This window comes from Anolis sagrei, chromosome 1, assembly GCF_037176765.1.
Source record: "Anolis sagrei isolate rAnoSag1 chromosome 1, rAnoSag1.mat, whole genome shotgun sequence".
Taxonomy (NCBI): domain Eukaryota; kingdom Metazoa; phylum Chordata; class Lepidosauria; order Squamata; family Dactyloidae; genus Anolis; species Anolis sagrei.
This window is the reverse complement of record NC_090021.1, coordinates 322,439,220-322,465,078: the sequence shown is the minus strand read 5'-3', so window position 1 is coordinate 322,465,078 and position 25,859 is coordinate 322,439,220. Positions and strand designations below refer to the sequence as shown.

General features: G+C 40.2%; 1 protein-coding gene across 2 annotated transcripts in view; it reads right to left on the bottom strand.

Moving 5' to 3' along the window:
• Positions 1-1,281: 1,281 nt before the first annotated feature.
• Positions 1,282-25,859, bottom strand: part of WDR25 (WD repeat domain 25) — a 115,759-nt gene continuing 91,181 nt past the window's right edge. For both annotated transcript variants that reach the window (XM_067462992.1, XM_060755354.2), the window contains exons 5-7: positions 10,501-10,671; positions 4,448-4,588; positions 1,282-4,045 (exon numbers count right to left, since the gene is read on the bottom strand). In XM_067462992.1, the coding sequence (XP_067319093.1) occupies positions 3,824-4,045; positions 4,448-4,588; positions 10,501-10,671 (534 nt within the window). In that variant the 3' untranslated portion in view covers positions 1,282-3,823. The remainder of the gene's footprint in view (positions 4,046-4,447; positions 4,589-10,500; positions 10,672-25,859) is intronic.

The window sequence follows — 25,859 nt, the reverse complement described above, 5'->3', positions numbered from 1 at the left end:
GGGATCACGCTTGGTCTGACCTCTCTGCCACAACCGTCCCGTCTTGGGTGGCCCTTCACGGTTTCGCTCATGACATCATTGAGGTGCTCAAGCTCCAGCGCCCTGACAAGGCGGTGATCCTTTGCTGGAGGACCCACAGTTTAAGAAGCAGTAATCTAGTGCATTGCTTCATAAACTGAATTTAGGGGTTGGGAACAATTTCTGTTGCTTGCCATCTAGTGGCTGTTTTAGATATCTAAATGAATATGTTAGCCACTATATGCAGCACATGCTCCAGCTGCCACTTGAGGCTGCAAACCAAGAATGCCAGATGAGAATGGCAAAATACAGATACAAAAAATAAAATAGAATCCGTTCCCTGACCCAATGCATGCAAAAACATAAAAAAAGAAAATGACTTTAGTGTGTGTGAATCCAATTGAAAAAACAAACGCTATTAAGAAAACAAACAAATAGACCTGGGAATGAATAGGGGTAAAATAATTTTATTTAGTTTATACTTTAAACACTACAAAACAGATTTATACAACCTTTACACTGGAATCCTTTATACATTTTAACATAAATATGTACAAGTTCATTGTTTTTTCAGTGTAAAAAGTGATTGATATATCTTGTCAAGTGGCTGAGCTGCCAGAATAGAATCAAAAAGTTAGAAGAGACCACAAAGACCATCCAATCAAGCTCCCAGCTGTATCAATGTCATATTCCCATACAATAAAGGTTTCCACTCATTATGACAAGAAGCCTTCCTAAATCAAGGGTGTTTAAAATGGGGGGTGGGAATTCTTCATCATTGGCTGTGCTGGCAGTAACTTGTGAGAGCTGCCATCTAGCAACATCTGAAAGCCAACTGTTTCCCATTCTGGGTATAAAAAAAGAGTCCGAGCCTTCCTAAAAATAAGTTAATGCAATGTAACACGAAACAAAATCAAGGTAGCTTGATTTATGGTTGGCAGTATGCACCAAGATATTGGACTGAAGAGACTCTTGAATCACTGAGTGTCACAACCACTACAGCAATCAGCACCACGGAGGCAGCATTTCTACCTATTCCTTCAAACAGCAGAAGTTGCACCAGTACAGCATTTCTCCTCTGGATAATCTATACTACTAATGCTGTACTCTGTGTGCACGAAAAAAATCTTGAAATGTGCTTGATCACGGAAGGATAAAATACAGTTGGCCCTGCACACTTGGAGGTTTTGCAGTGGTGAGCATTCGTGAGCTTGTATCTCAGAACCTACCTTTTGAAGTTGGGGTTGTATTGTGAACCTTCACATGGCAGTTCAGTCCCCAAGAGGTAGGGTAAGGGGAGGTGAGGGATCACTATACAGCTCCTATATATGGGCTGATCTGTGAACATTCATAAGGTTGCCCCATTCTCAGGTGGGCCGAAGGAGGAGAAGTTGAATCATTGCTGCATACTCCATGCCTGCATCCTGAAAATGTAACTGCCACGCCATTGTCACAGAGCAGCTCCATCTTAGGGAGGTGGCATGGAAGGTGATGACCCCCATCACTCATCTCCTGAGCATGGGGCTCTCATCTGAATGTCTAGAGACAGCCCCACCTTTGGAAAATGGGCAGGATCACTGCCGCCACACCTCCACCTCCCAAGGACAGGACTATTTATTTGTCGTGTCAGTAATTGTTGGGAACAGTTGGCATACTATTGGTTGGCCACAGAAGCGACCAGCATGCAAGGACAGGACTGTCATGTGAATATTCACAAGGCAGAACCATCTTCAGAAGGTGGGTGTAGTGCAGGCTGTGATGACTCCCTTCTGCTCACCTCCTGAGGATAGGACTACCCTGTGATTGTGCACCCAGCCACGTTAGCCTAATGGATACAGCTGTCATCTTATGGAAAAGTTGCAACGTTAAACTATATTTCCATAAAAAGGAAGTGCATAGGTCTTCTCTGTTCAAGTTATGTAAGTTTTTTTTACTATATATTTTATTTTATTAGAAATACAAAGGGTTGGGGATATGTGGATATAGGAAAGGGGATGGGGTAAAAAAAGAGAAATACCTTCTACAAGTAAAGAGGGAGAACAATAATACGATAGAAAACTAGGAAAATAAGATAGATTAAAACAAATAGAGAAGGAAAAAATAAGAAAAAAATCTGGTGACTTTCTTCTAGTCCTTTGCAGCTTATGTTTATCTGTGAGAAAATATTATATATTGAGGGTAAAAAGTAAAAAATAAATGAATTAAATGTTCAATAAAATAGATCTATCTTGTTGTTTTTCTATCAAAGGGAAAAAAGAGGCAATGTCTTTTAATGTTTTATTTATAGTCCTTTTTTCATATTCCTCAAATTTGGACAGTCTGTATGTCAGATCAGGTTTCCTGAATTTTTCTTTAATAAAGTTATGTAAACTTTTATTATAACTCATTAAATGTAAAAAAAAATCATATACCTTCATATTCTATAGGTTTCACATTGCCACAATGGTTTCAAAATCCAATCCTGATCATATTATGCTGCATCAAAAAATTATTAAAGGTTGACCCAGACATAGTGCTAACCATCTTAGTGTGACTTAGCCAAATACCCAAACAAAATGGAAACTCTTAAGGTATTCCATCATGGAGTGTTAAAACTAGAATACCAGTTTTAAACAAAATGTTCTACTGCAGTCTTTCCCAAATTCTGGTCTTCCAGGTGTTTGGGACTCCAGCTCTCAGAGTTCATTATCATTGGCCAAGGCAGCTGAGACTTCTGGGGGTTGAAATCCCAAACATCTGGAAGACCAAAGTTTGGGAAATACTGGTCTAAAGAACTGATTTAGCAAAGTGATAGAACAAATTGCGCCTTTAGTCTCTAATTTGACCAAAGATTAGTCAAGGTTGAAATCTGAAATGGGTCAAACTTGTAGGCTCCCAAAGAATCTTAAATAATCCCCTTCAATCACTTCTAATGGCAGGTCTTGTGCATTTCACAGGAACTAAGTCATAGCAGGTGTCTCTAGTGAGACATGGAACTACAAGCCAGTCAGACATCCTTTTTCGAAATTAACTCATCTTTCCCTAATTATCTAAAACAGGAACCGTGAGGTGGTTAGACACAGAAATGTACTTGATGGAGGAATGGCCTCCAAACCCCATGATTGTGTTCTATGAAATCCCTTGGCAGTTCCTGCCCAGCCCCCAATTGTTTATCATTAATGTTTTTTGCTTATTTTGGTGAATTCTTTCATGCAAAAAAGTGCATGAAAACTTTGGACGCACACAGCTCCGTTCTCCAAACTAATACCAGTGACCGAAATGGTTGTATTATGGTCTGCAGAAGGGGAAGAGGTGAAGACTGGTCCCTTACTCCTAGAATAAGAGAATCATTGAGCTGGAAGAGACCTCATGGGTCATCCAGTCCAACCCCCTGCCAAGAAGCAGGAAAATCACATTCAAAGCACCCCCAACACAGATGACCATCCAGTCTCCGCTTAAAAGCCTTCAAAGAAGGAGCCTCCACCACACTCTGGGGAAGAGAGTTCCACTGCTGAACAGCAGTCTGTAGCAAGGCAAAATTATGCTGATCATAAAAGAGATTTAGTGACAAATTGACACAATTGAATGATGTGGGAGCAAAGAAGCAAGGTAAATGAGGCAACTGCATGATATAGCCAGAGAATAAATTACTCTTGAACCATACACATAGTAGAGGGGACTTCAAAACACATATCACTCCCAAGGATTTCTAGGGGGGAAAATAGAAGAATATGAATACACAGAGAGGGGGGGGTGTGCAAATTTAGTTATGAAACTGAAAACTCATTTCTTATGTAAACAACTGGCCTTAAAATAAGCACGATTATTACTGCCAGATCTTGACTGCTCCATCCCAGCCACATGTAGCAAGGAGTGATTGAAGGACCGGGTGAAATGTTGCACCCACACAGGCTTGACTGTGCCCAGACAAGGTGCCAAGGATTCGAGAGGTGCGATAATTGTAGAAAAACACTTTGCCATCTGAACTTCCGGACACAAGAAGCATTCCGTCTGGAGAAAACTCACAGTCTACTGCAAATCCTTCAACCTGAAAGAGTCATGAATTAAGAGGGTTTAAAATAAATTGGGATCTTAATTACTAAAACACAATATGATCTATAACCTCCTGAAATGTTATAGTGTAATAAAGGTGTCAGTTTTTTAACATAATGGCCTAATTATTTCCCCCAGGTGTTTATTAAGACAGCCCCATTAAGGACTTTACATTGTTAGCTGCAGTCGGTGTGTACGTGACAAGGCTATTAGCAACTAATAAAGATTTTAGTTATTTTCGGATCTATCCCCACTTCAGTTTAATTATAAATTAAATCAAATGCAGAGAACAGGGTTGAAGTCTATTAATTTTTAACTCTGTTATAAATTAGCACCATAAGCAGGCATATTAAAGTGTATGTATCCATTGAGTGTCTGCAGAGAAATGGAAGAATACCTTGTGCCCTTCATATCTCTTCTTTTTGTTGATTCTGTATGGTCGAACGCTAGAAAACAAGGCCATGTAATTCCCGTTGGTCTGAGCAACAAAGATAGGCTCCTTAGGATGAGGTGCAAGACTAGGGCAGGTATAACGCTCCTGAAAGGTATGGAAATAATTGTAATCAATAATAATAATAATAATAATAACAACAACAACAACAACAACAACAACAACAACAACAACAACGCAAAGACTCTGGCATAAGCCAGTAAAGGTGGTCCCAGTGGTGATTGGTACACTGGTCGCAGTGCCTAAAGACTTGGCCAGCACTTAAACACAATCGGTGCTGACAAAATTACCATGTGAGATGCAAAAGGCCACTCTACTCGGATCTGCACACATTATTCGCCAATACATCACACAGCCCTAGACACTTGGGAAGTGTCCGACGTGTGATCGAATACAGAAGCCAGCATAGTGATCTTGTTTGCTGTGTACTAATCTTGTTGTGCATCAAGTAATAATAATAATAATAATAATAATAATAATAATAATACAGATCGTGATTTTGTCAATGTTTATTGTCATTTGGAAACATAGCATAAGCATAAAATTATCATAATAACACATGTATATTAAAAATAATCCTGCCTATTTAGAGCAATTAAAAAGCTGGGCCAAGGCTAGTGCAAACTCAAAATATGAAGGGGCCGGGAATTAAGTAGAATGCTATATAACAGGCTAACGGCAATAGGAGGTACGAGTCTGTGGCTGCTCATTTCTAGGGCCTATTAGAGGGATGACCGGGGTAATGGGTAAGAGTGCAAGGCCATATTCAACAATGTTTGGGCTGGACTAGAACTGGTCAGTCTCAAAGGCTTGTTGAAACCACCAGGTCTTCAAGCTCTTACGAAAGGAGGGGAGGGATGGGGCCTGTCATATTTCCCTTGGAAGGGCGTTCCAGAGGCGAGGGGGGCACCACCGAGAAGGCCCTCTCTCTTGTCCCCACCAACTGTACTTGTGACGGTGGTGGGAGCGAAAGTAGGGCCTCCCCGGAAGATCTTAAGAGTTTACGCCGGTTCATAGAAGGAGATGTGATTGTGGAGATAGGTGGGGCCCGAACTGTTTTTAGGGCTTTATAGGTCATGATCTGAACTTTGAATTTGGCTCAGCAACTTATTGGCAGCCAAGTTTCCAAGCCAAAATCTTCTTTTTTTTTCCTTCTTTCTTTCCTTCTTCCCTTCCTTCCTTCCTTCTCCAACTCTGGGAAAGCCTAACTCATAATGTCTCCTTTCCTCTCATACACATGTCACCTTTCTTTCCCAATGACATCACAGAAAGACACCAGTAAAATCGGAGGGCCATTTCATGTAGCAACAGCAATTTGTGGTACAAATGGACAGACATATTAACATACTTTCTCTCTCACACACACACACACACACACACACAGTGGCTTGCTCTGAAAGTAGCTTTTTCCAAGATCTTTCAATATTTGGGTTGCTGTAAATTTTTTGGTCTGTATGGCCATGTTCCAGAAGCATTCTCTCCTGACATTTCACCTGCATCTATGGTAGGCATCCTCAGAGGTTGTGAGGTCTCTCTCAATATTTATTTATTTATTTACTGTATTTTTACTCCGCTCTGTCTCAACCCCAAAGGGGACTCAGAGTGGGATTTAACAATAGAAAGGTTTGATCATATAAATCAATTGTTTCTCCCAATATTGTTTTGCTGTGCATTCACTAGACTCCTACTTTGGAAAGGAACCACCAAATTTGGACTGCCTCTGTTTCCTGTGTTTACCTCCGTAATCACAGATGACACAGAGCCAGGTTTTCCCACCTGCTTCCATGACACTTTAATAATGTATGAATTGGGCCTAAGAAAGGAACTGGGAGGAAACAAGCAGTTTTCTATAAAACTCTTTTGCGGCAATTTTAAATTAAGGATGATTCAGAGCCAGGGGCAGACAAGATAAATACTTGATTGCCAGAGATTACATTTTCTGCAGTTCTCATCTATATCAGATCATTTGTTCTAGTTTAAGAAGAAGGAAAGGCTTGAATACAAAAGTCAACTGTTTTAGGCCGATATACAGGCATAAAGAAAGACTAACAATGAGAGCTGTTTTGGCTCAGTAAGTGGTGTTTATCCCTGCTGAGAGTGAAAATCGACTTTTTGGTGTGTTGCGAGTGCATCTGAAAGATTAGAAATGGAAATTTATGAAACTAAAGGCAATTCTTTGTAATTGTTTGCACACACTCACACAAAATCACCCTCAATTTCACGCTTGCTCTGGAGAGAGCAGTAAACTGTCCCATTCAATAACACTCTCTTTTTTTCTACCAAGGAAATCAGCGTGTTTAAGCTGCTGAATACATCAAAATTGAACGTGCTGCAGTTTCTTATTCACTGAAGCGCTTTGCTTTTGAAGTGCAAATGACTAACCTTCTCTCACAATTTATGCGCAGGATTGTGCATCTGCAAATCTGGACAAAGGCAATCATAGAAGTTGGCGATGGGAGAGTTCTATTAAATCTTCCACTCCATCTCTCTGCCAGGACATAATAGTTCTTTTCATAGATAAAGGGCTACAAACTGACCTTATTCTTTCCATTTTCAAAAGAGAATGAACTCTATTCTGAGTTTGTGCAGAAGTTTAGCAATGCAACCATATACATGCACACAAATGCGTATATTTGTGTTTGTGTGTGCAATGTTCATTTGTGGGATTAACAATCACTGGGCAAATTGACACCAAATTTGGACACAATACACCTATCAAGCCAATGAGTGACCATCACTCATAAAAACACTGAAAAACACAGCAGAAGAGACTTAAAAAGCCAATATATATATATATATATATATATATATATATATATATATATAAATAACAACGTATGTGCAAAACCCCATACACACACACAGACACACACACACAACACATATACACAGACTGGGCCACAGCAACGCTTGACAGGGGATAGCTATATATGTGTGTGTGTGTGTGCACACATAGCATAGAAGAGCATCACCAAATGCTCAAGCTTCAAGAAAGTGTTAGGCCTTTAAGAGGTAGGGAATGACCTGTTATTCTCTGAAAACACCAAACTGAAATCTAAGAGGAGGTTTACATTTTCTCTCACAACAGGGCATGGGAATGACTGCTGTCAAACTAGTTCTCCCTCCTCATGTGTATGTGTGTGTACACACACACCAGGCATGATTGAGAGACAGGGCCTTCTCAGTGGTGTGTGTATACACACACCAGGCATGACTGAGAGACAGGGCCTTCTCAGTGGTGGCCCCTTGGCTGTGGAATTCCTTCCCCAGTGATATTAGATTAGCCCCCTTCCTCCTGACCTTCAGGGAGAGAGTGAAAACATGGCTCTGGGATCAAGCCTTCAGAGAAGACCTAAGCGCAATAGACAGTTTGGAATTATGTGCAATGACTACCGGAAAGACCTGGATTATGTTTGCAGATAGCGTGGTTTTTAAGTTACTGTTATGTTTTTAAAAAGTTTTAATGTATTTCAATTTTGATCTTAATTTAATTTAAATGTTTATTGTAATTGTAAACTGAATTGTACACTGAATTGTTGCCTATCTGTAAGCCGCCTTGAGTCCCCCTTGGGGTGGAGAAAGGCAGGATATAAATATAGTAAATACTAGCCATCCCCTGCCACGCGTTGCTGTGGCCCGGACAGTGTATATGTGCTTTGTGTGTGTGTGTGTGTGTATGTGTGTGTGTGTGTGTATATATATATATATATATATATATATGTGTGTGTGTGTGTGTGTGTGTGTATATAACTTTTATATCCCGATCTTCTCAACCTCTGTAGAGGGACTCAGACTGTATATATGTGTTTGTTTATATGTTTATTTGTTTATCTTATATGTGTGTTTGTTTATATATGTGTGGTTTTGTGCATGCGTTGTAATGTATTTTTGTTTTTTGGCTTTTAAGTCCCTTCTATTGTGTTTTCAGTGTTTTTATGAGTGATGGTCACTCACTGGCCTGATAAGTGTATTGTGTCCAAATTTGGTGCCAATTCGTCCAGTGGTTTTTGAGTTATGTCAATCCCACAAACTAACATTACATTTCTATTTATATAGATATCTCTATTTCTCTATCTATAAGAATGAAAGTCAAAAGTATTTATACATGTATGTATGATAGTTGGCTGATTAATTTATTGGTTTGTAGCACAATGCCTCCTACTTGACTTGATGGATCTGGACTAAATTTGGCACACATACCCTTCAATTCCCAACTTAAAATAATTGCATGGTTTCAACTACAAAATCAGCCCCATTTTAGGCAGAGCCCAAAAACTGAAATATGTGTGCAGCACTCAGCAGTAACTACAATAGGGCAGCATATAGATAGAAAGGCTACCTCAGACTTAAAGTAATACATGAAAGAGGACTAGAGAATCACTAGGGTTATTCCCTAGGTTGGAGCCACTCAGAGAGCCAGAGTATTGCCATAGAAATACTCAGAGGCCTTTTCAGAGGAGCAAGCACATATGGAAGCGAGGCAGAGAAAGGAGAAAGCAGCCATGGTGCAGTCCCCCCGACACTCAGGCAATGCCAGGTATACTGCATATGCAAATGTCATATATGGTACAGAATGTACAAACTGGTTCTACCTGTGCCAATTATCTTCATCATTTCGAGGCAGACAAGTAAGTCCTAGGTCGCATATTAATTTCAATGAATATGCAATGGCCACCAAACCAAGTATAAAAGACAGAAGCTTGTTCTTGTATCTCACTTACAAATTATGAGCCAGCCTTAAGACATTTGGCAAATAGAGAGTAGTATCCTAGGTGGAACACAGGAACTTGCTTTATGTCAGGTCAAATTATTTTTGTCTGTTTAGCTCAGTACTGTTTACCTGAGTAGACAACAACTTTTGAGGAGAAAAGGCCTGCTTTGACTAGAGATGGCAGAGACTGTCACATGCAAAGCATACCAACTACCACTGAGTTACCATCCATTCCAGAATCTGGAAGGGTCACTTTTTAGGCTCCCTCCCCATAGTCAGCATTGTCAACAATGCCAAGCTCTGGTCTATCCTACATGTCCACATTCCATAGCAAGGATGGAGATGTATATCCTTCCCAATTGGACACAGACATAAATTCCAATGCGAATTTAAACATGTGCTGGAGAACAAAGACTGCTAGAAAAGAAAGCTGGTCTAGCAATCGGAAAACAAGTGGAACTATGTAAAAAGGGCATTGTATAGTATTTTCAAAAAGAAAGTCAACTTTTATTATTATTTTTAAAGTGCTAAAACAATACTTGACAGTATGTGCAGCATACTCCAGCCGCTGCCACTCTTGTTTCCTCTTGCATGCCTATTTATTACAACCTTTGTCTGATGAAGACATGTAGATCTTTTGAAAGCCTGCAGATTTTGCATTTCCTCTGACTGCCTTGATCACAATCCAGACTAGTTCTCAGGATAGAAACCTGCTGGTGACAGATGCGCCTGGAAGTCTCCTTAAATCATCAGAAGTCATTTTTTGACCAAGACATAGTGGCAGCAGGGATACAACAACAAATGTTAGAGTTAGCAGAGTACCGTAGTTTTATCTCCAGACAGAGATGGGTTTTATTGCCATCCTCCACACTTTCAAGGCAGCACCATTTGTCATTTTTCATCTGCCACTGTGCTACCTTCTTTACCAACTCCACTTGTGGTGGTGTAGTTACAACAGCGAATAGGATATTGATTTGGAGACATCCACCTTCAAGTCTAGGTTCAATGACAAAGCAACAATGGCCTGGCAGAGAGAGACTGAAAATTATACCCTCGCCATCCCCATCCAAGTATACATTCAATCAATCATGATGCAAGACTGTGCTGCTGTTCCTACAAAGACTACATTGATCTGAATAGGAGTAGAACCCAATGGAAGGATTAGGAGAACCATATAATCCTCTAGCCCAGTCAGCTGCAGTAATAAAAACTGCAAGGAAAAAAACTGCTATGAATGAATATTTTTAATGTGCTACTAAAAAAAGAAATATAACATAAACCATCTCACATGAAAGATTTGATTGGAGACCTTCGCAGCTGTATGGAAGTCCCATGCAATGATGGTGCGGTCCGCTGAATCTTGGCTTACTGCATCAGTGCTGGTAAGAAATTCTTGTCCTCCTGGGAGGAACATGATATCCAAGGTTTGCTGTACTGCAGCTTTGTAGACTTTTATTATCTGCAATTCAAAAATACCATAAGGCAACCATTGTTCCAGTGCTCCCTCAGACATACTGATTTTTCAACCAGAACAAGTACATTTTAAAGCAGAATAGCAGTTGCTCACAGAGACAGAGGAAGGGAGGGAGACAATTCAAAACAGAGAAGAAGGGAGAAAATGTCCAGTCCAATCTCTGCCATGCCATCTTTCAGCGCTGCCTAGGACTGGAGGGATTTACTGTTCGCCAGCACAATTAATAATCCGTCGTTAAGAGGAAGGGCTATAAGACTAAGGTCTAATATAATATAATGCTCCTTAAGAAGGGCATGATTGACATTGTGGGTGTGCTTACTTAGAGAAAATCTGGATTTAATTCTGGACCCCTAAATTCTATCTGCATAGGATGAACAAATAAAATGGATTCATCTTTAACAACTGCTCTTCTTTAGCCAACTGAAAAGCATGGTTATGCTTTTCATTAGAAATGCAAATTATCTTGGAAATAAGAGTTCTCAGGTGTGACTTTATAGTCAACCATTGAAAGTCATGCTGGAGGACCTAGATGCCTGGAGGGAACATGTCTCTAGCTTTAGCACAGCTGGTTACTCACCAGGAGGAATAGATCACACCTATCAAAAGGTTGGCAGTTTGAAGCCCAGGTCAGGGTGAGCATCCGACCTTCAGCCCAGCTGACTGTTCACTTAAGCAGTCCAAAAACAGCTGTGAGCAGTGAGTAGAGAAATTAGACACCGCTTAAGTGGGGAGGTATTTTACGGCACTATAAAAAGGGAATACCAGAAAATGCTGGCAATCAAAGGAAGGAGGAAGTCTGTGATCAAGGCTCTTGGTCATAGAGGATGGAGCAACAGCCCCCTCCTGTGGGCGAAATCGAGAACAACCTCCAGGATGCCGAAGTTATTATTATTATTTACAGCTTTTATATTCCGCCCTTCTCACCCCGCAGGGGACTCAGGGCGGATTACAGTGTACACATATGTGGCAAACATTCAATGCCAATTTTTGACATACAAATATATACAGACATACACAGAGACTATTTAACTTTTTCTGGCCGCCAGGGGAGCTGTCGCTTTCATCGTCCATCTGCGACGCTGATGAAGCACTTCCGCATTCCCCGCATGCTTCCCCGCTGGAATGTTTTTGCTGGCGTCTTCTTTATGGCCTCATAAATCAGTTAATTTAGCCTCCCCACACTTTAAGGTGGTACCTAATTTTCCTACTTGACAGATGCAACTGTTTTTCGGGTTGCAAAGGTCGACAACAGGCTACACAATTGGTTGGAAACCCACTCCAACCCGGACCGGCTTCGAACTCATGACCTTTTGGTCAGAGTGATCTTGGGGGAAATGCTGACATATACCTTTATCTGTTGTCTGTCCTGTCTCTTTAAGGGCATTGAATGTTTGCTGTGTATGTGTTCTGCGATCCACCCTGAGTTCCATTCAGGGTGAAAAGGGCAGAATATAAATGCTGTAAATAAATAAATAACACATCTAGATCTTCTGGTGTGATTCTATGATCAATGTCCAGCAAAGACTAACCCTAGAGTTCTACTGGAGGACCTAGAGATTCCTGACTGTACTTTAAACTTCTAGAATGCAGAAATAAACTCTTCAAATAAATTGTTTCCTCTGACTTCTACTGTGCTAATTTATTACAAACAAGAAAATAACTGCAAACTTTGAAAGACTCCTTATCACTCATTTGCCAGAGTAAAGAGAATGCTTTGGGAGAGAACATTGTAACTCCTGCTCTGAAAAAAAAAGTCTTGGAATTGGAAACACCCCCCCCCCCTATTTTTCCTCTCCACTACCCACTTGATTAAACAGCTATAAAACAGAATACAATTAAAATGAAGAAGTCCTGGAAATTCTGCGTAGTGCACAAACCAATTAAGGCTCTTGGGGGTTTTCCCCTCCAAAATGTGTGTGGTAATAGCAAATTGATCTGCATTAATTCTGCAAGGAAATAATAGTACTTGGATAACTCAATTCAAAAGTGAAGCAGCATTATCATGGGAGTCAATGTAAACCACAGTCTGGCAGAGCAACTGTCAAAATAAATAATACTTTACATATCAAAGAGACCTCCATGGCTCTCAGTCCTTTCCTTTAGGATGGAAATATTGGTTAGGGGTGGCAAGCGGTTGGGAGGGAGAAGAAGAGTCCATATCAGCAATCTGCAGCAAAATTTTTGAATGATTTAAAGTTGAACAAAGAATACGTGGGTTTTTATTGGAAGTGGTTGCTTGGCAACGAGAATCTTTGGGAAAGAGTGGATGTTGACAGTTGGAAAGATCAGAAGGGAGAAAAACACAAAAGTGCAAAGGATGCGAGACAAGCAAGCAGAGGGACGGAAGCTAATTAGCGGCAGACGGGGGACATAAAAGCAAAGGGAGAAAAAGCAAGGCGCTAGTAAACGGGAGTCCCGGAGGAAGCGTGCATAGATATTTCGGTCACACATTAAGTTCCCAAAAATAAAATGAAATATATGATTAGGGTCCTCAGAAACCCAATGTTTGTTTGAAAGTGCTGTGAAATGTATCTACACATGGATATAAATATAGCATGCATATCATGTTTATACCCAGAGGGTTGTTACATGGATCTTTTTTTCCCCTTCCTTCCATATTTATATCCAAACAAGTTGTCTCTCAATTAACCATGGAGATTTCTGGATGCTGGATAAATGGAATTCCTGGTTGCTTAAGAGTAACTTTAAAATAGGCCTAACTTTACCATACTATAGGTAAAGGTAAAGGTAGTCCCCTGACATTAAGTCCAGTCATGTCTGACTCTGAGGTGTGGTGCTCATCTCCATTTCTAAGCCGAAGAGCCAGTATTGTCCGTAGACACCTCCAGTCATGTGGCCGGCATGACTGCATGGAGCGCCGTTACCTTCCCGCCGGAGCAGTACCTATTGATCTACTCACATTTGCATGTTTTCGAACTGCTAGGTTGGCAGAAGCTAGGGCTGACAGCGGAAGCTCACGCCGCTCCCCGGAATCGAACCTGCAACCTTTCGATCAACAAGCTCAGCAGCTCAGTGCTTTAATCCACTGTGTCACCGGTATATCATACCATAAACTCTGTACTGCCTTGATATTACTATTGAAATACCTTAATTAAAAGCAAATTAAAACAAATAAAAAAACTTAACTAAATGTAATATTTTTTACTGTAATATAAAAACAACTTTTTAAAAAACATGTTCTTTCTTTTTTTTTTTTTTTGGCCAGTTGCTTGAGTCCCAGTTAATTGAGATTCTACTGCGGAGCCAAAGCAGCGCAATGAGTTAAACCCTTGTGCTGCTCAACTGCTGACCTGAAGGTTGGCTGAACTGCGTATCTGTTCGAATTTACGAGACAGAGTGAGCCCCCATCTGTCTGCTCCAGTTCCTGCCAACCTACCAGTTCAAAAACATGCAAATATAAGTAGATAAATAGGTACCGCTTCGGCGGGAAAAGGCAAAGAGGCACGCAATCTTGCTGGCCACAAAACCAGGAGGTGACAACACAGGCTCCTCAGCTTGAAAATTGAGAAAGCACATCCCCAAAGCTAGATATGAGAACCACCTCCAGAAAGCTGGAAATGAAAGGAGAAGTCTCTGCCTTTGTTTGTGTTTGTGTACCTCACTGTATATGATTGTAAAGGCATTCAATGTCTGCCTCTGTATGTAAATGCTGTAATCCATTCTGAGTCCCCAAGGAGAGAAGGGTGGAATATAAATAAAATGTATTATTATTATAATTATTATTGTATTACACATTTTATAGACAAAACTGAAATCAAAAAAATAAAAAACAGCAAGGTGAATTTTTGTTTTCTTGTGTGAAATTTCCATGCACTCAGAGCTTACCATACTTCTTGATTGTTTATTATTATTATTATTATTATTATTATTATTCCCTTATATCCAGGGGAAGGCTAATCACGTTAATGATTGATCCTTTTTGTTCAGTACTGTCTATACTGAACCCCATCTATCCAGAGTTTTGGACCAAAAAAATCTCTTTAGGTCCTGGAGAAGATAATGGCCAAGATTCATGGAGGCACCAGATGGACACCAAAGCCTGTCAGAATAGTATTGACTCAGTCACTGTAGCAGTAGAGCCAAAGTGAAGGGTAGCCAAATGGATAGAGGATCATCCTTCATCACAGGAGGATCAGATAGTCTGGTGGATTCAGAAAGCAGGATTTCTCATGTAGCCTCTGTTAGATGTTCATAAACCAGCCAGACACCAGCCAAGGAAGTTCATTCCCAGCTCTCTGGTAGCAGAGAAACAGACATACTGTACCATGCATGAGGTGAGAACCTAGTAGAGGAGAAGAAATAGAAAGAGTGGGAGAATGTGTTCATGTAGTGATACATTTGTATTGTGATATAATTGGTTGTATGTATCCATTCATCCCATTAAGGATGAAGGGCAACGGCATACTCTCCCGCTATTCTGATTGAGCAGAGAGACTCCCAACTAATCCTCTGTTGTCCCATTTAGTCCAGCTGTTGTCCCATTTAGTCCCATTTTCTTTTTTTCTCCTCCTGCTTTCCCTCTTTGTCCTCAGCTTACCTTGATTACCGCAAACTGAGTTTAACATGCAAAAAAATGGGTTGCGCTCAATTAACTGAGCAGGGAGGAGATGCAAGGACACAATCATTCCATTTCCAATAGATTCAAGCCAAAAAAAATGGCATATTGATAGCTCCCTGATATAGCTTGGTGACATGTGTCCTGGTTTGCATAACTGTTAAAATAATGCCCATCTAGCAATTGTATGGTGCTTTGTAAACCTGACACATTTCAGGACCTCATCGTGTCTTAATCTGGCAGACAATTCAGAATGGAAAAGAGATCATAGAGAAAGGAAGAGGAGAACATTAAGTTGACATCTGAGGTCTAATCTAAGATGAAAGCAGCAATGGTGGTTGTGGTTCCCCTTTCTCACCACATTCCATGCTACTCTATAATATTTGGTGTCTTGTGAACACAAAATGAATTCAAAACTCCTATAAGAGAAAAAAGCCTCTATTAAAAGGTTGAAAAGTGTTCACTTAGGACAAAAATGTGTTATTAAATTTGTGCTCTGGTAGGTTTCTGAGAGTAAAAAAAATAATTAAACCCTGCAGTTTCAAAATCCTGACATACTTCAGCAGGCTAATCTTTCCACTTGATTTTTGGGAACAGGTTTATTTTATTTAAAAAAGTATTCAAAGGCCTATAGTCTGCTTGCTGAAGCTCAGCATCCCTAGATACTTATAAGTGGCTTTGAGAAAGAGGCACAATAGTATCTGATGTTAACAAAATCCAGTATTATGCCATATATTTTTTCATACTAAACCGAAGGGGCTTTGAGGCTGAAGGCTTACTTCATAAAAGATCATTTTTGGGCACATGAAAACCACTTGAGGGAGATGCATCCACTTTTGAATTGGATAACAGTACACATGAAACTGAATTCAAAGCCTTATTTTTGCTGTAAATTCCATCCATTTGCACAGCCCAGATTCACTGCACAAGCCATTGTTACCCTGGCCATAAAAACAACTTATAGTTGTCCTCTGCTATTTTACTTGGCCAAAGAAAAGTAAGGAGAGTCACATTTTCCTTATATTTATCACTCTCTCAAATGTACAGTAGGTATTTTTTGCAACTATTAATTAGCTACTGTTCAGCCAAAGTGCTGAGAACAAACTACAAAATAAATAAAAGCAAGTCACAGCAGTGCACAATAAAACACCAGCAGAGTTAAGACTGAAAACTGTAAAAATCCTGTGCGGGTTTTTTTTAAGTTTTGCCAACTGGTACTTAAAGGAATGCAAGCAAAAGTGTGTAGAAAAAGGAACTCCCATGTTGTTTGTGGTTGTATAGGTCAAAACCGTTTTCAGAAGTGCAACAGGAGTCAATGTTGACCTACAGTGGTCCCAATTACTGCATGTTGCTGTATTTTGTGCTATTTGTGGTTTCTGGGAAGTTCGCAAAGGCAGCTCATGAATAAGTATGTGAAGTGATCTAAAGTAGGGCTTCTTAAATGTTTCCATTCACAACTCTTTCTCTCCAAGAAATATTATGTGACTCTAGTTATATAGGTATATAACATAGATATAAAAAGCAAATATTTACTGGTAATATATCAGCATTTGCAACGTTTGCTAAACTGGCTGGTTTTTGTTTTTATTACGTACAACTGAAGCATCTTCTTTAGAATCCACTGTAAACACTGCACAACAGACTTGTGTAAGTGTCTAAAACAGCAACTAGGTGACATTCAGAAACCTTTTACTGGTCCCAAATTTTTCATGACCCCAGCATTGAGCTAATGGGGCCCCATTTGAGGTCAGGGCCCACTATTTAAGAAGCAGTGGTCCAAAGAATATACTCACAAAGTGCAAATAACTGTGGCTAGGCTATCTCCATCCAGCTGCTGAAAGGCACTTCATGCAAAAGATGCATTTGGACTTCTACAGATAAAGGCTGATCTGATAGCAAAATATCTTGAAAGAATAGTGTGTAACCCTTTCCAGGATAAGGTGAACAACACACAGCAGTCCAAACAATCAATCCAGAGTAGTTTTGTTTTATACAGACAAAGCTTCTTTGAGGAAAAAAATGCATTCATAACCTTTTTGAAAAGGAAAAATGGTGTCATATCCTTTTGGCAAATGTGAATTTCCATGAACATCTGGAGACCAACTTCTGAAAACCACTAGTCAAGGAAAAGCATGAACTTGTTAGAAATCAACCTTTTGAAAAAGTGATGTTCACAAGCATTCACGTAATGGGACACAGGTAACTCAGCTGTTAAATTGATTAACCAGGTCTTTGAACTGCTAGGGACAAAGATATGCCACTGCACGCACACACAAAAACACCATATATTTAACTAGAAGATTTTTTTAAATGTTCCTTTGAAATTGAAGTTGAAATTGAAGTTGCCCAAAACATATACTCTCCCTTGAAACCTCTTAGTTTAAAATATGCACTCAGAGACAAAAACCAAAGTCTTCATTAAAAAGTAACATATCTTGTTTACTCACAAACATCTGGTATTAATTCGCTATACAGGCACATTTCTTATCAAAGTTTAGTTATAGATAAGATGTAGTTTCTCTGTGTTGAGAACACAGGACATCATGCTTAATTAATAGTCCATAGTCCAAAGTATTTAAGTATACATCTTATGAAAGTCCAAACTGTTTAACTGTACTCACTGCTTCTCAAAGCAAACATATAGTAAAGTGTTCGTGCATAAGTCCAAATTACATCTACTTTCATTGAAGTCCAAAAGCATACTGCATCCAACTCCACTCTAAAGAGAACTGCTAACATTGAAGTCCAAAAACATACTGATAACAAAATGGAGTCTTGAGCCTGAACATGCTTAGGACAATCACAGGTCTGTAGCCCCTCCCACACCAAAGAGCTCAGTAAAACTGGCAAATCAATACTTACATACATACAGTACAGGTTAGCAGATATATACATTAACAAACTAATAGTAAGACCTCACAACCTCTGTGGATGCTTGCCATAGATGCAGGTGAAACGTCAGGAGAGGATGCTTCTAGAACATGGCCGTATAGCCTGAAAAACCTACAACAACCCAGTGATTCCAGCCATTAAAGCCTTCAACAATACAATGAATAGACTTGGAAGGTTGCTATTTCCATCAGTGCAACCACTTCCAGGATAAGATGAACAACACACAACAGTCCAAACAAATAATCAATTCAGAGTATTTTTGTTTCATATAAACTAAGCTTCACTCTACTAGCCTGATCCAGTCTGAAGAATTATTCAAAACTTCCAAAAGTCCAGCTCATTTTCATGAAAACCGGGTATCATCAGCATACTCAAATTGATAGCACTTTTTTCCAAGTCTTATAATATACAGCATGTCATGTATACTGCCAATGTCGCACACAGTATGTTATTTTTCAATAATGAGGCTGGTCATTAGATCAAATTAGATCTTCCATCTCCTTACAGTTCACCTTTCTGAATGATAGGAACATTGGTTGTAGTTGTTCTGAGTGCTGCTGAAACTCTATTATAGTTTATATACTACTAGATGTGCTTTATAAATGTTAACATTGATTTAATATCAAAATCAGCTGTGACAATCTCGCTCTGATAAATTAAGATCATTCTTGGTGAAAAGCCAGGGAAGTGTTCAGTTTTAACATTCTATAAAAGTGTTTCCAGGTTCTGAAAAGCAATCTGATATCAATGTATGATAAAAGACCAGGCAGACTCTTAAAAAGCAGCCACCAAGGCCACATCTGGAAAACGACCATTACTTCATTTGGGCATCCTAGAAAAGGTCAAGGTTTCCCCTGACAGTAAATCTAGTCATGTCCGACCTCTGGGGGGTGGTGCTCTCCGGATTTGAACTGCCGACCTTTTGGTCAGCAAGTTCAGCAGCTCAGTGGTTTAACGCACTGTACCATCAGGGCACCCTACATATCCCTAATTATTTTTATTTTAATACATTCCAAATTAAGAACAGCGATTCCCTATAGGAGGCTTCAGCTAAGCATTTTTACTGCCAAAAACGATCATATATGTTAATGTATAAATCAATCTCATGTATAAACTGAGGCAGGTTTTAGGTCCAAAATTAGGGGTTTTGCTATTATATTAAGACAAAGGTAAAAGTTAGGGACATGAACTAAGTATCTTCCTCTCCTTTTAAAAATTCATATAAAGACCATACTTAGGAAGAGCTACAGAGAAGGAGGGGATCTGTTCCTTTGGGCACAACCGGAATTTGGCAGCAACGTGGGGGAGGATTTGAGGCACTTGAGACAAAGTGAAGCAATATCAGCCATTTTAATAAAGGGGTTCAATTCATAAGGTTTTCTGTAGAGAGATTCTGGTGGCCAATTTGACTTCTGTTAAGAGCAGAACCTGTGGGCTGCGGACTACCAGTGGACCACGAGGACGAAAATCTGGTCCATGGGCCTCCTTCCTGTTTGTTTATTTATTTTGTGTTGTTGTTCATTCGTTCAGTCGTTTCCAACTCTTCGTGACCTCATGGACCAGCCCATGCCAGAGCTCCCTGTTGGCTGTCACCACCCCCAGCTCCTTCAAGGTCAATCCAGTCACTTCAAGGATGCCATCCATCCATCTTGGCCTTGATCGGCATCTCGTCCTTTTTCCTTCCATTTTCCCCAGCATGATTGTCTTCTCTAAGCTTTCCTTTCTTCTCATGATGTGGCCAAAGTACTTCATCTTTGCCTCTACTATCCTTCCCTCCAATGAGCAGTCGAGCTTTATTTCCTGAAGTATGGACTGATGGGGGTCTATCCAATGCAATTTTCTGAATCAGCACCCCAAATAACCAAACCAAATCTAAGTTGACCAAAAACTGTGTCATACCCCTTTTGGTACTAAGGTTAGAGAGTGGTCCCTGGTCAAGTGGTCCTTGGTCAAAGTGGTCCTTGATCACGTAGTCCCTGGTCAAAGTGGTCCCTGGTCAAAAAAATGTTGGGAACCACTGAGTTAGAGAGAAGCAGTAGTGACCATGTTAAGTAGGGTATTAGGCGATAAGGTTATCTGTAGAGACACTGTGGTGGCAGGTTTTAATTCAAAACCATCACAGCAATCTTTGCAGAGAACTGCATGCACTTAATCCCTACTTAACATGACTGCTGCTAAACAGTGCTGCTGAAGTCTGCTTGGTCTGAAAAAGAAGATGAGGAAAGAGGAAGGCCTGGCTTTCGTTCTCTGGTAATGGGGTGGGAGTTTCTTGCTTCTGCCTCTTCTCACTGGCTTCATGCTGGTCCCTCTACCAACAGTGCCCCAAGTATAAGTTACCCCAGGTTTTCTGTGTGTGTGTGTGTGTGTTTTGTCTTATACAAGTGTTTGACTTCTCAATGTATATATACAGTAAATAGCAGTTAGATGCAAGGGAAAATGCTGACAACGTGCACTTGAAGTCTGCATAGGCTGGTTTCAAGCTGTTCTCAACGATCACACAAGAAAAGCCGATCTCCCACTGAAGCAACAAATCTATGGCTGAGTTATATCTCACTACAATATGGCTTCATGTTGCAGAGAACAATGCTCTGCCATATAAAAGGCTCCTCCATATAAAAGATTCCTCCATACAAAAAGCTCATTGCAAACCTTTAGCTTGTTTTCTGTGTGGTTAAAAATGAGCACATTCATGGCTTATTCTGAGTACATATCATACTGCATAAGAAGGAGAAAAACAACCAGGAAGGGATAATTTACTTGGACATATAAAACAAATTTTCTACTTTGGTGCTCCCCAAAAAAGCACAGTTTGAAAGCCAGCACCATCGTAAGGAAGGAGAGCTGAAGGAGAAATGGAAAAACTACATGTACCACCACAATGCTCATGTTCAGTCAAAATAAGCAATGAATTATGGCTTTGTGTTGTTGAAGGCTTTCATGGCCAGAATCACTGGGTGGCTGTAAGTTGTCTGGGCTGTATGGCCATGTTCCAGAAGCATTCTTTCGTGATGTTTCATCCATATCTATGGCAGGCATCCTCAGAGGTTGTGAGGTCTGTTGGAAACTAGATAAGTGAAGTTTATATATCTATGGAATGGAATGTCCAGGGTGGGAGAAAGAACTCTTGTCTGTTTGAGGTAGGTGTGAATGTTGCAATTGGCCAGCTTGATTAGCACTGAATGGCCTTGCAGCTTCAAAGCCTGAATGCTTCCCGCCTGGGGGATCCTTTGTTGGGAGGTTATTAGCTGGCCTTATTGTTTCCTGTCAGGAATTCACCTGTATTTTAAGTGTTCCTTTTTATTTATTGTCCTGATTTTAGAGATTTTTAATACTGGTAGCCAGATTTTGTTTATTTTCATGGTTTCCTCCTTTCTGTTGAAATTGTGCACATGCTATTCTACCATCTGGAAATATTGGTTTATTTATTTACTATATTTCTATGTCGCTCTTCTCACCCCGAAGGGGACTCAGAGCGGCTTACAGGTATTGCGAGATTCAATGATGCATTACAAATATAAATAACAAAGTACATCTAGAGTAGTAAAACAGATAAAAGAATATAAATACAATTAAAAGATTAAAAGATAAAATTAAAAGATTTAAAAAGGTAGTGTCTAGAACCACAGTCATAGTTAGTGCTGCATTCCATATTGTACTATTCCCCAAATGCTTGGTGCCACAGCCAGGTCTTCAACTTTTTACTGAATGTGAGGAGGGAGAGGGCCATTCTAATGTCACTACGGAGGGTGTTCTACAGTTGAGGGGCCACCACTGAGAAGGCCCTGTCTCTTATCACCACCAATCACATTTGTGAAGGGTGTGGGATCAAGCAGGGCCTCCCCGGCCAATCTTAATGCTCTAACCAATTCATAGGGGGAGATACATTTGGACAGGTAAATTGGGTCAGAATCATTTAGGGCTTTATAGGCCAAAGCCAGCATTTTGAATTATGCTTGGTAGCAAACTGGCATAACAGGGGGAGAGGGTTGTGTGCTCCCTGTACATTGTTCCGGTAAGCAACCTGGCCACCACCCGTTGGACTATTTGAAGCTTCCAAAACGACTTCAGAGGCAACCCCACATAGAACGCATTGTAGTAGTCTGTTTGAGATGTGACGAGAGCACGGACCACCATGGCAAAGTCTGACTTCCCCAGTTACGGGTGCAATTGGTGCACAAGTTTTAATTGTGTGAAGGCTCCTCTGGCTACTGCCGAGACCTGGGATGCCAGTTTCAGTGATGAATCCAGGAGAATTCCCAAACTGCAAACCTAGACTTCAGGAGGAGTGTAACCCCATCCAGCACAGGCTGTAACCCTATACCCTGTTCAGTCTTCTGACTGACTAGGAGTACCTCTGTCTTGTCTAGATTCAATTTCAATTTGTCCGCCCTCATCCAAACAATCACAGCTACCAAGCACCGGTTCAAGATATGGTCAGCCTCCTTAGCAGTAGGTGGAAAGGAGTGATAGAGTTGGACGTCATCTGCATGCAGATGGCATCAAACTCCAAAACTCCAGATGATCTCCCCCAGCTGTTTCATGTAAATGTTAAACAAAATGGGGGTCAGTATTGAATCCTGCAGGTGTCTCCAAGCCCCATTTCTGTGAGGCGCCTCAGAAGGATAGTGTGATCTATGGTATCAAAGGCCGTAGAGAGGTCCAAGAGAATCAACAGGGACACACTCCCCCTCTCAAGGTCTCTGTGTAAAGGAGACCAAGGCTGTGATGGATCCAGATAATCAGTTTCTTCCAAGATGGATCCAGATAATCGGTTTCTTCCAAGAACACTTGGAAATGCGAGGCGACAACATGTTCCAAGACTTTGCCCAAACAGGGGGATCGGAAACGGGTCAAAAGTTGGTCAACTGAATGGGGTCCAGTGATGGTCTTTTCAACAGTGGTTTGATAACGGCCTCCTTTAGGCCCACCGGAATCTTGCCTTCTTGGAAGGAGGCATTAATCACCACCAGTTAGAAATGTATCTTCCTGGATTAAGGGAGGATAAGCCAAAACAGCTCCTTAACATAGAAACTGTGGTGAAAACTGAAAAGAGTAGCTGGTAAAATTGTTCGGGAGAGCCAAGATTTCATCACAACCTCCCTTTGCCATGTACCTGGAGATCTAGAAAGCAGATCACCAATGGACACTGGACCCCAAATCATTTCTTTCTTTATAAAACCTCAATTTCATATATTTTGCTTACTAACCCTTGGAAATAACGGAATCTTGGACCCAGTGGTGATACTTCCGCCTCAGTAAGTTACCTTCTTTTTGATAAAGTCCAACTAGAATTGGAAGTGGCAAAGTAATTAAGCAAGGACGGAAGGAAAAAATGTTTGCAATGAACCAAAGGGTTAACAACAACAATATCTGAAAGATTCATTAGCTCTTTTACAGTGGATTTAATGAGTTTGGATTTATTAATTTCGGAGTACAAGATGGAGACATCACGATAAACTATTTGTTAATAAGAGGCACTGGATTGGGCATTGTTTTGAATAAAATGAGAAGTATGAAGATGATAATGGAGGAGGAGAGATAAATCAACAACCACAAGATTTGAATATACTGGAATAGAATATCATCAGAGGAAAAGAAGGAAAATGAAGATTACATGTTGTCAAGCCAGGGGGATGTCTGGCTCGACAGCAGTATGTGTGAAAAAGATTTTGGAGTCCTCATGGAGAACAAGTTCAACGTGAGACAACAATGTCATGCGGCAGCTTTAAAAGCCAATGGGATTTTGGCCTGCATAAATAGGAGTATAGTATCTAGATCCAAGGAAGTCATGCTACCTCTCTATTCTGCCTTGGTCAGACCACATCTGGAATCACACTGTGTCCAATTCTGGGTACCACAATGGAAGGGAGATGTTGACAAGCTGGAAGGTGTCCAGAGGAGGACAACTAAAATAATCAAGGGTCTGGAGAACAAACCCTGTGAGGAGTGGCTTAAAGAGTTGGACATATTTAGCCTGCAGAAGAGAAGGCTGAGAGGAGGCATGATGAGGGCCATGTATAAATACATAAAAGGATGTCACAAGGAAGAGAGAGCGGGCTTGTTTTCTGCTGCCCTGGAGACTAGGACGCGGAACAATGGCTTCAAATTACAGGAAAGGAGATTCCACCTGAATATTAGGAAGAACTTCCTAACTGTAGGAGTTGTTCAGCAGTGGAACTCTCTGCCCCGGTGTGTGGTGGAGGCTCCTTCTTTGGAGGCTTTCAAGCAGAGGCTGGATGGCCATCTGTTAGGGGTACTTTGAGTGAGATTTTCCTGCTTCTTGGCAGGGAGTTGGACTGGATGGCACACTAGATCTCTTCCAACTCTAGGATTCTATGATTCTAGGATTATACCGTAGGACTATACAGTTTCAACATCAGATAGAAAGCTTAGCAACCAGATGGGAACACTGGGTTTGAAAATTACTTCTGAGACTGTTGAAGCTGTGATGAAAGAAATTAGGCATGAGATTTGGGGGTGGGGTATATGCAGGAAATTTACCAGGGAAGAAGTAGATATCAAAAGGGGGAAATGGAGTAGAAAAGTACCGTATATTAAAAAATATGCACTGTTAAATATGAGGCACCTTCCTCAATTTGTATTTCAGCAAATGCATTTTGGGGCAGGGGGGAATACGTGTTAAGGCTAATGCACAATGTGAATTAAAAAGGACCTAGAGTGTTTAACTAAATCGTTTTAAAGTTGGATTGGTTGCTCTGTTTGAGCTTTGGGGATTATTATTAAATTCACTGTTAATCTAATGTTAGAATAAAAAAAGAAAAAGATGTTTTTGACGTAACAAAGCATATGAATTTTTAATATAGAGGTTACATTATGGCTATACGAGGGCAACAATTGATTTTACTTTTAAAAAGCATTAATGTAATGGTATTAACATAATAGATAATGGGTGCACTGAACCATTAATTTTAAGGTTTAAACCTCAAACCTCAGGATTATAAGAGTTTAGAAAAATGAAGGATTGCTTTCGGTTTAAATAGAAGTAATTATTATGAATTATTACTAATGAACAGATGTTGGAGCTAAACATATTAACTTTCTGTAGGATAATAATTTAGTTTGGTCAATCGTCTTTTATACGTATATTAACAAAATTGATAGATTATAGAAAATGTATTTTTGTTTTAAGGCTTAATATTTTATCTAATGTTAAAAAGTTGAGGAGGTTTAATTAGGATTTAGCTATAGCAGCGGTGAAAATTATTGGAAGTCACTTTCCTTTTCACTTTACTCTTCCTTTCTTATCTCTTTATGATTCCTTTTCCAGTTTTATGTATTACCAGCTTGGGTACCCGGCGTTGTCCAGGTTATTTTTAAAAAGAAAATTTCTTCGTTGAATAAAATGCATAAGCTTGTGGATTAAGTACAACTGACATCATGCCAGGTTAACCTCAGGAAACTCCGTCAGCACTTAAAGTTTGTTATGTTGGGCAAGTTTGCTCTAGATGCATCATTGGTGAGGTTCAGTGTGCTCTCTGGCTGTAGGGTAAACTACGACTCCCATTATGGTGAGTCAGTCGCCTCAAACTCCTCCATGGGGATTGGTTGTCCCAAGGTTCGCACAAGGTCACAATTTCTCTGGTTGTGGGTGAACTACAACTCACAGAAAGGAAGGCCAGTCCCCGTGTCCCCCCAAAAAAGCCTTCCAGTAATAAAATTTCAGCATATCAAGTATGTGTGCCAA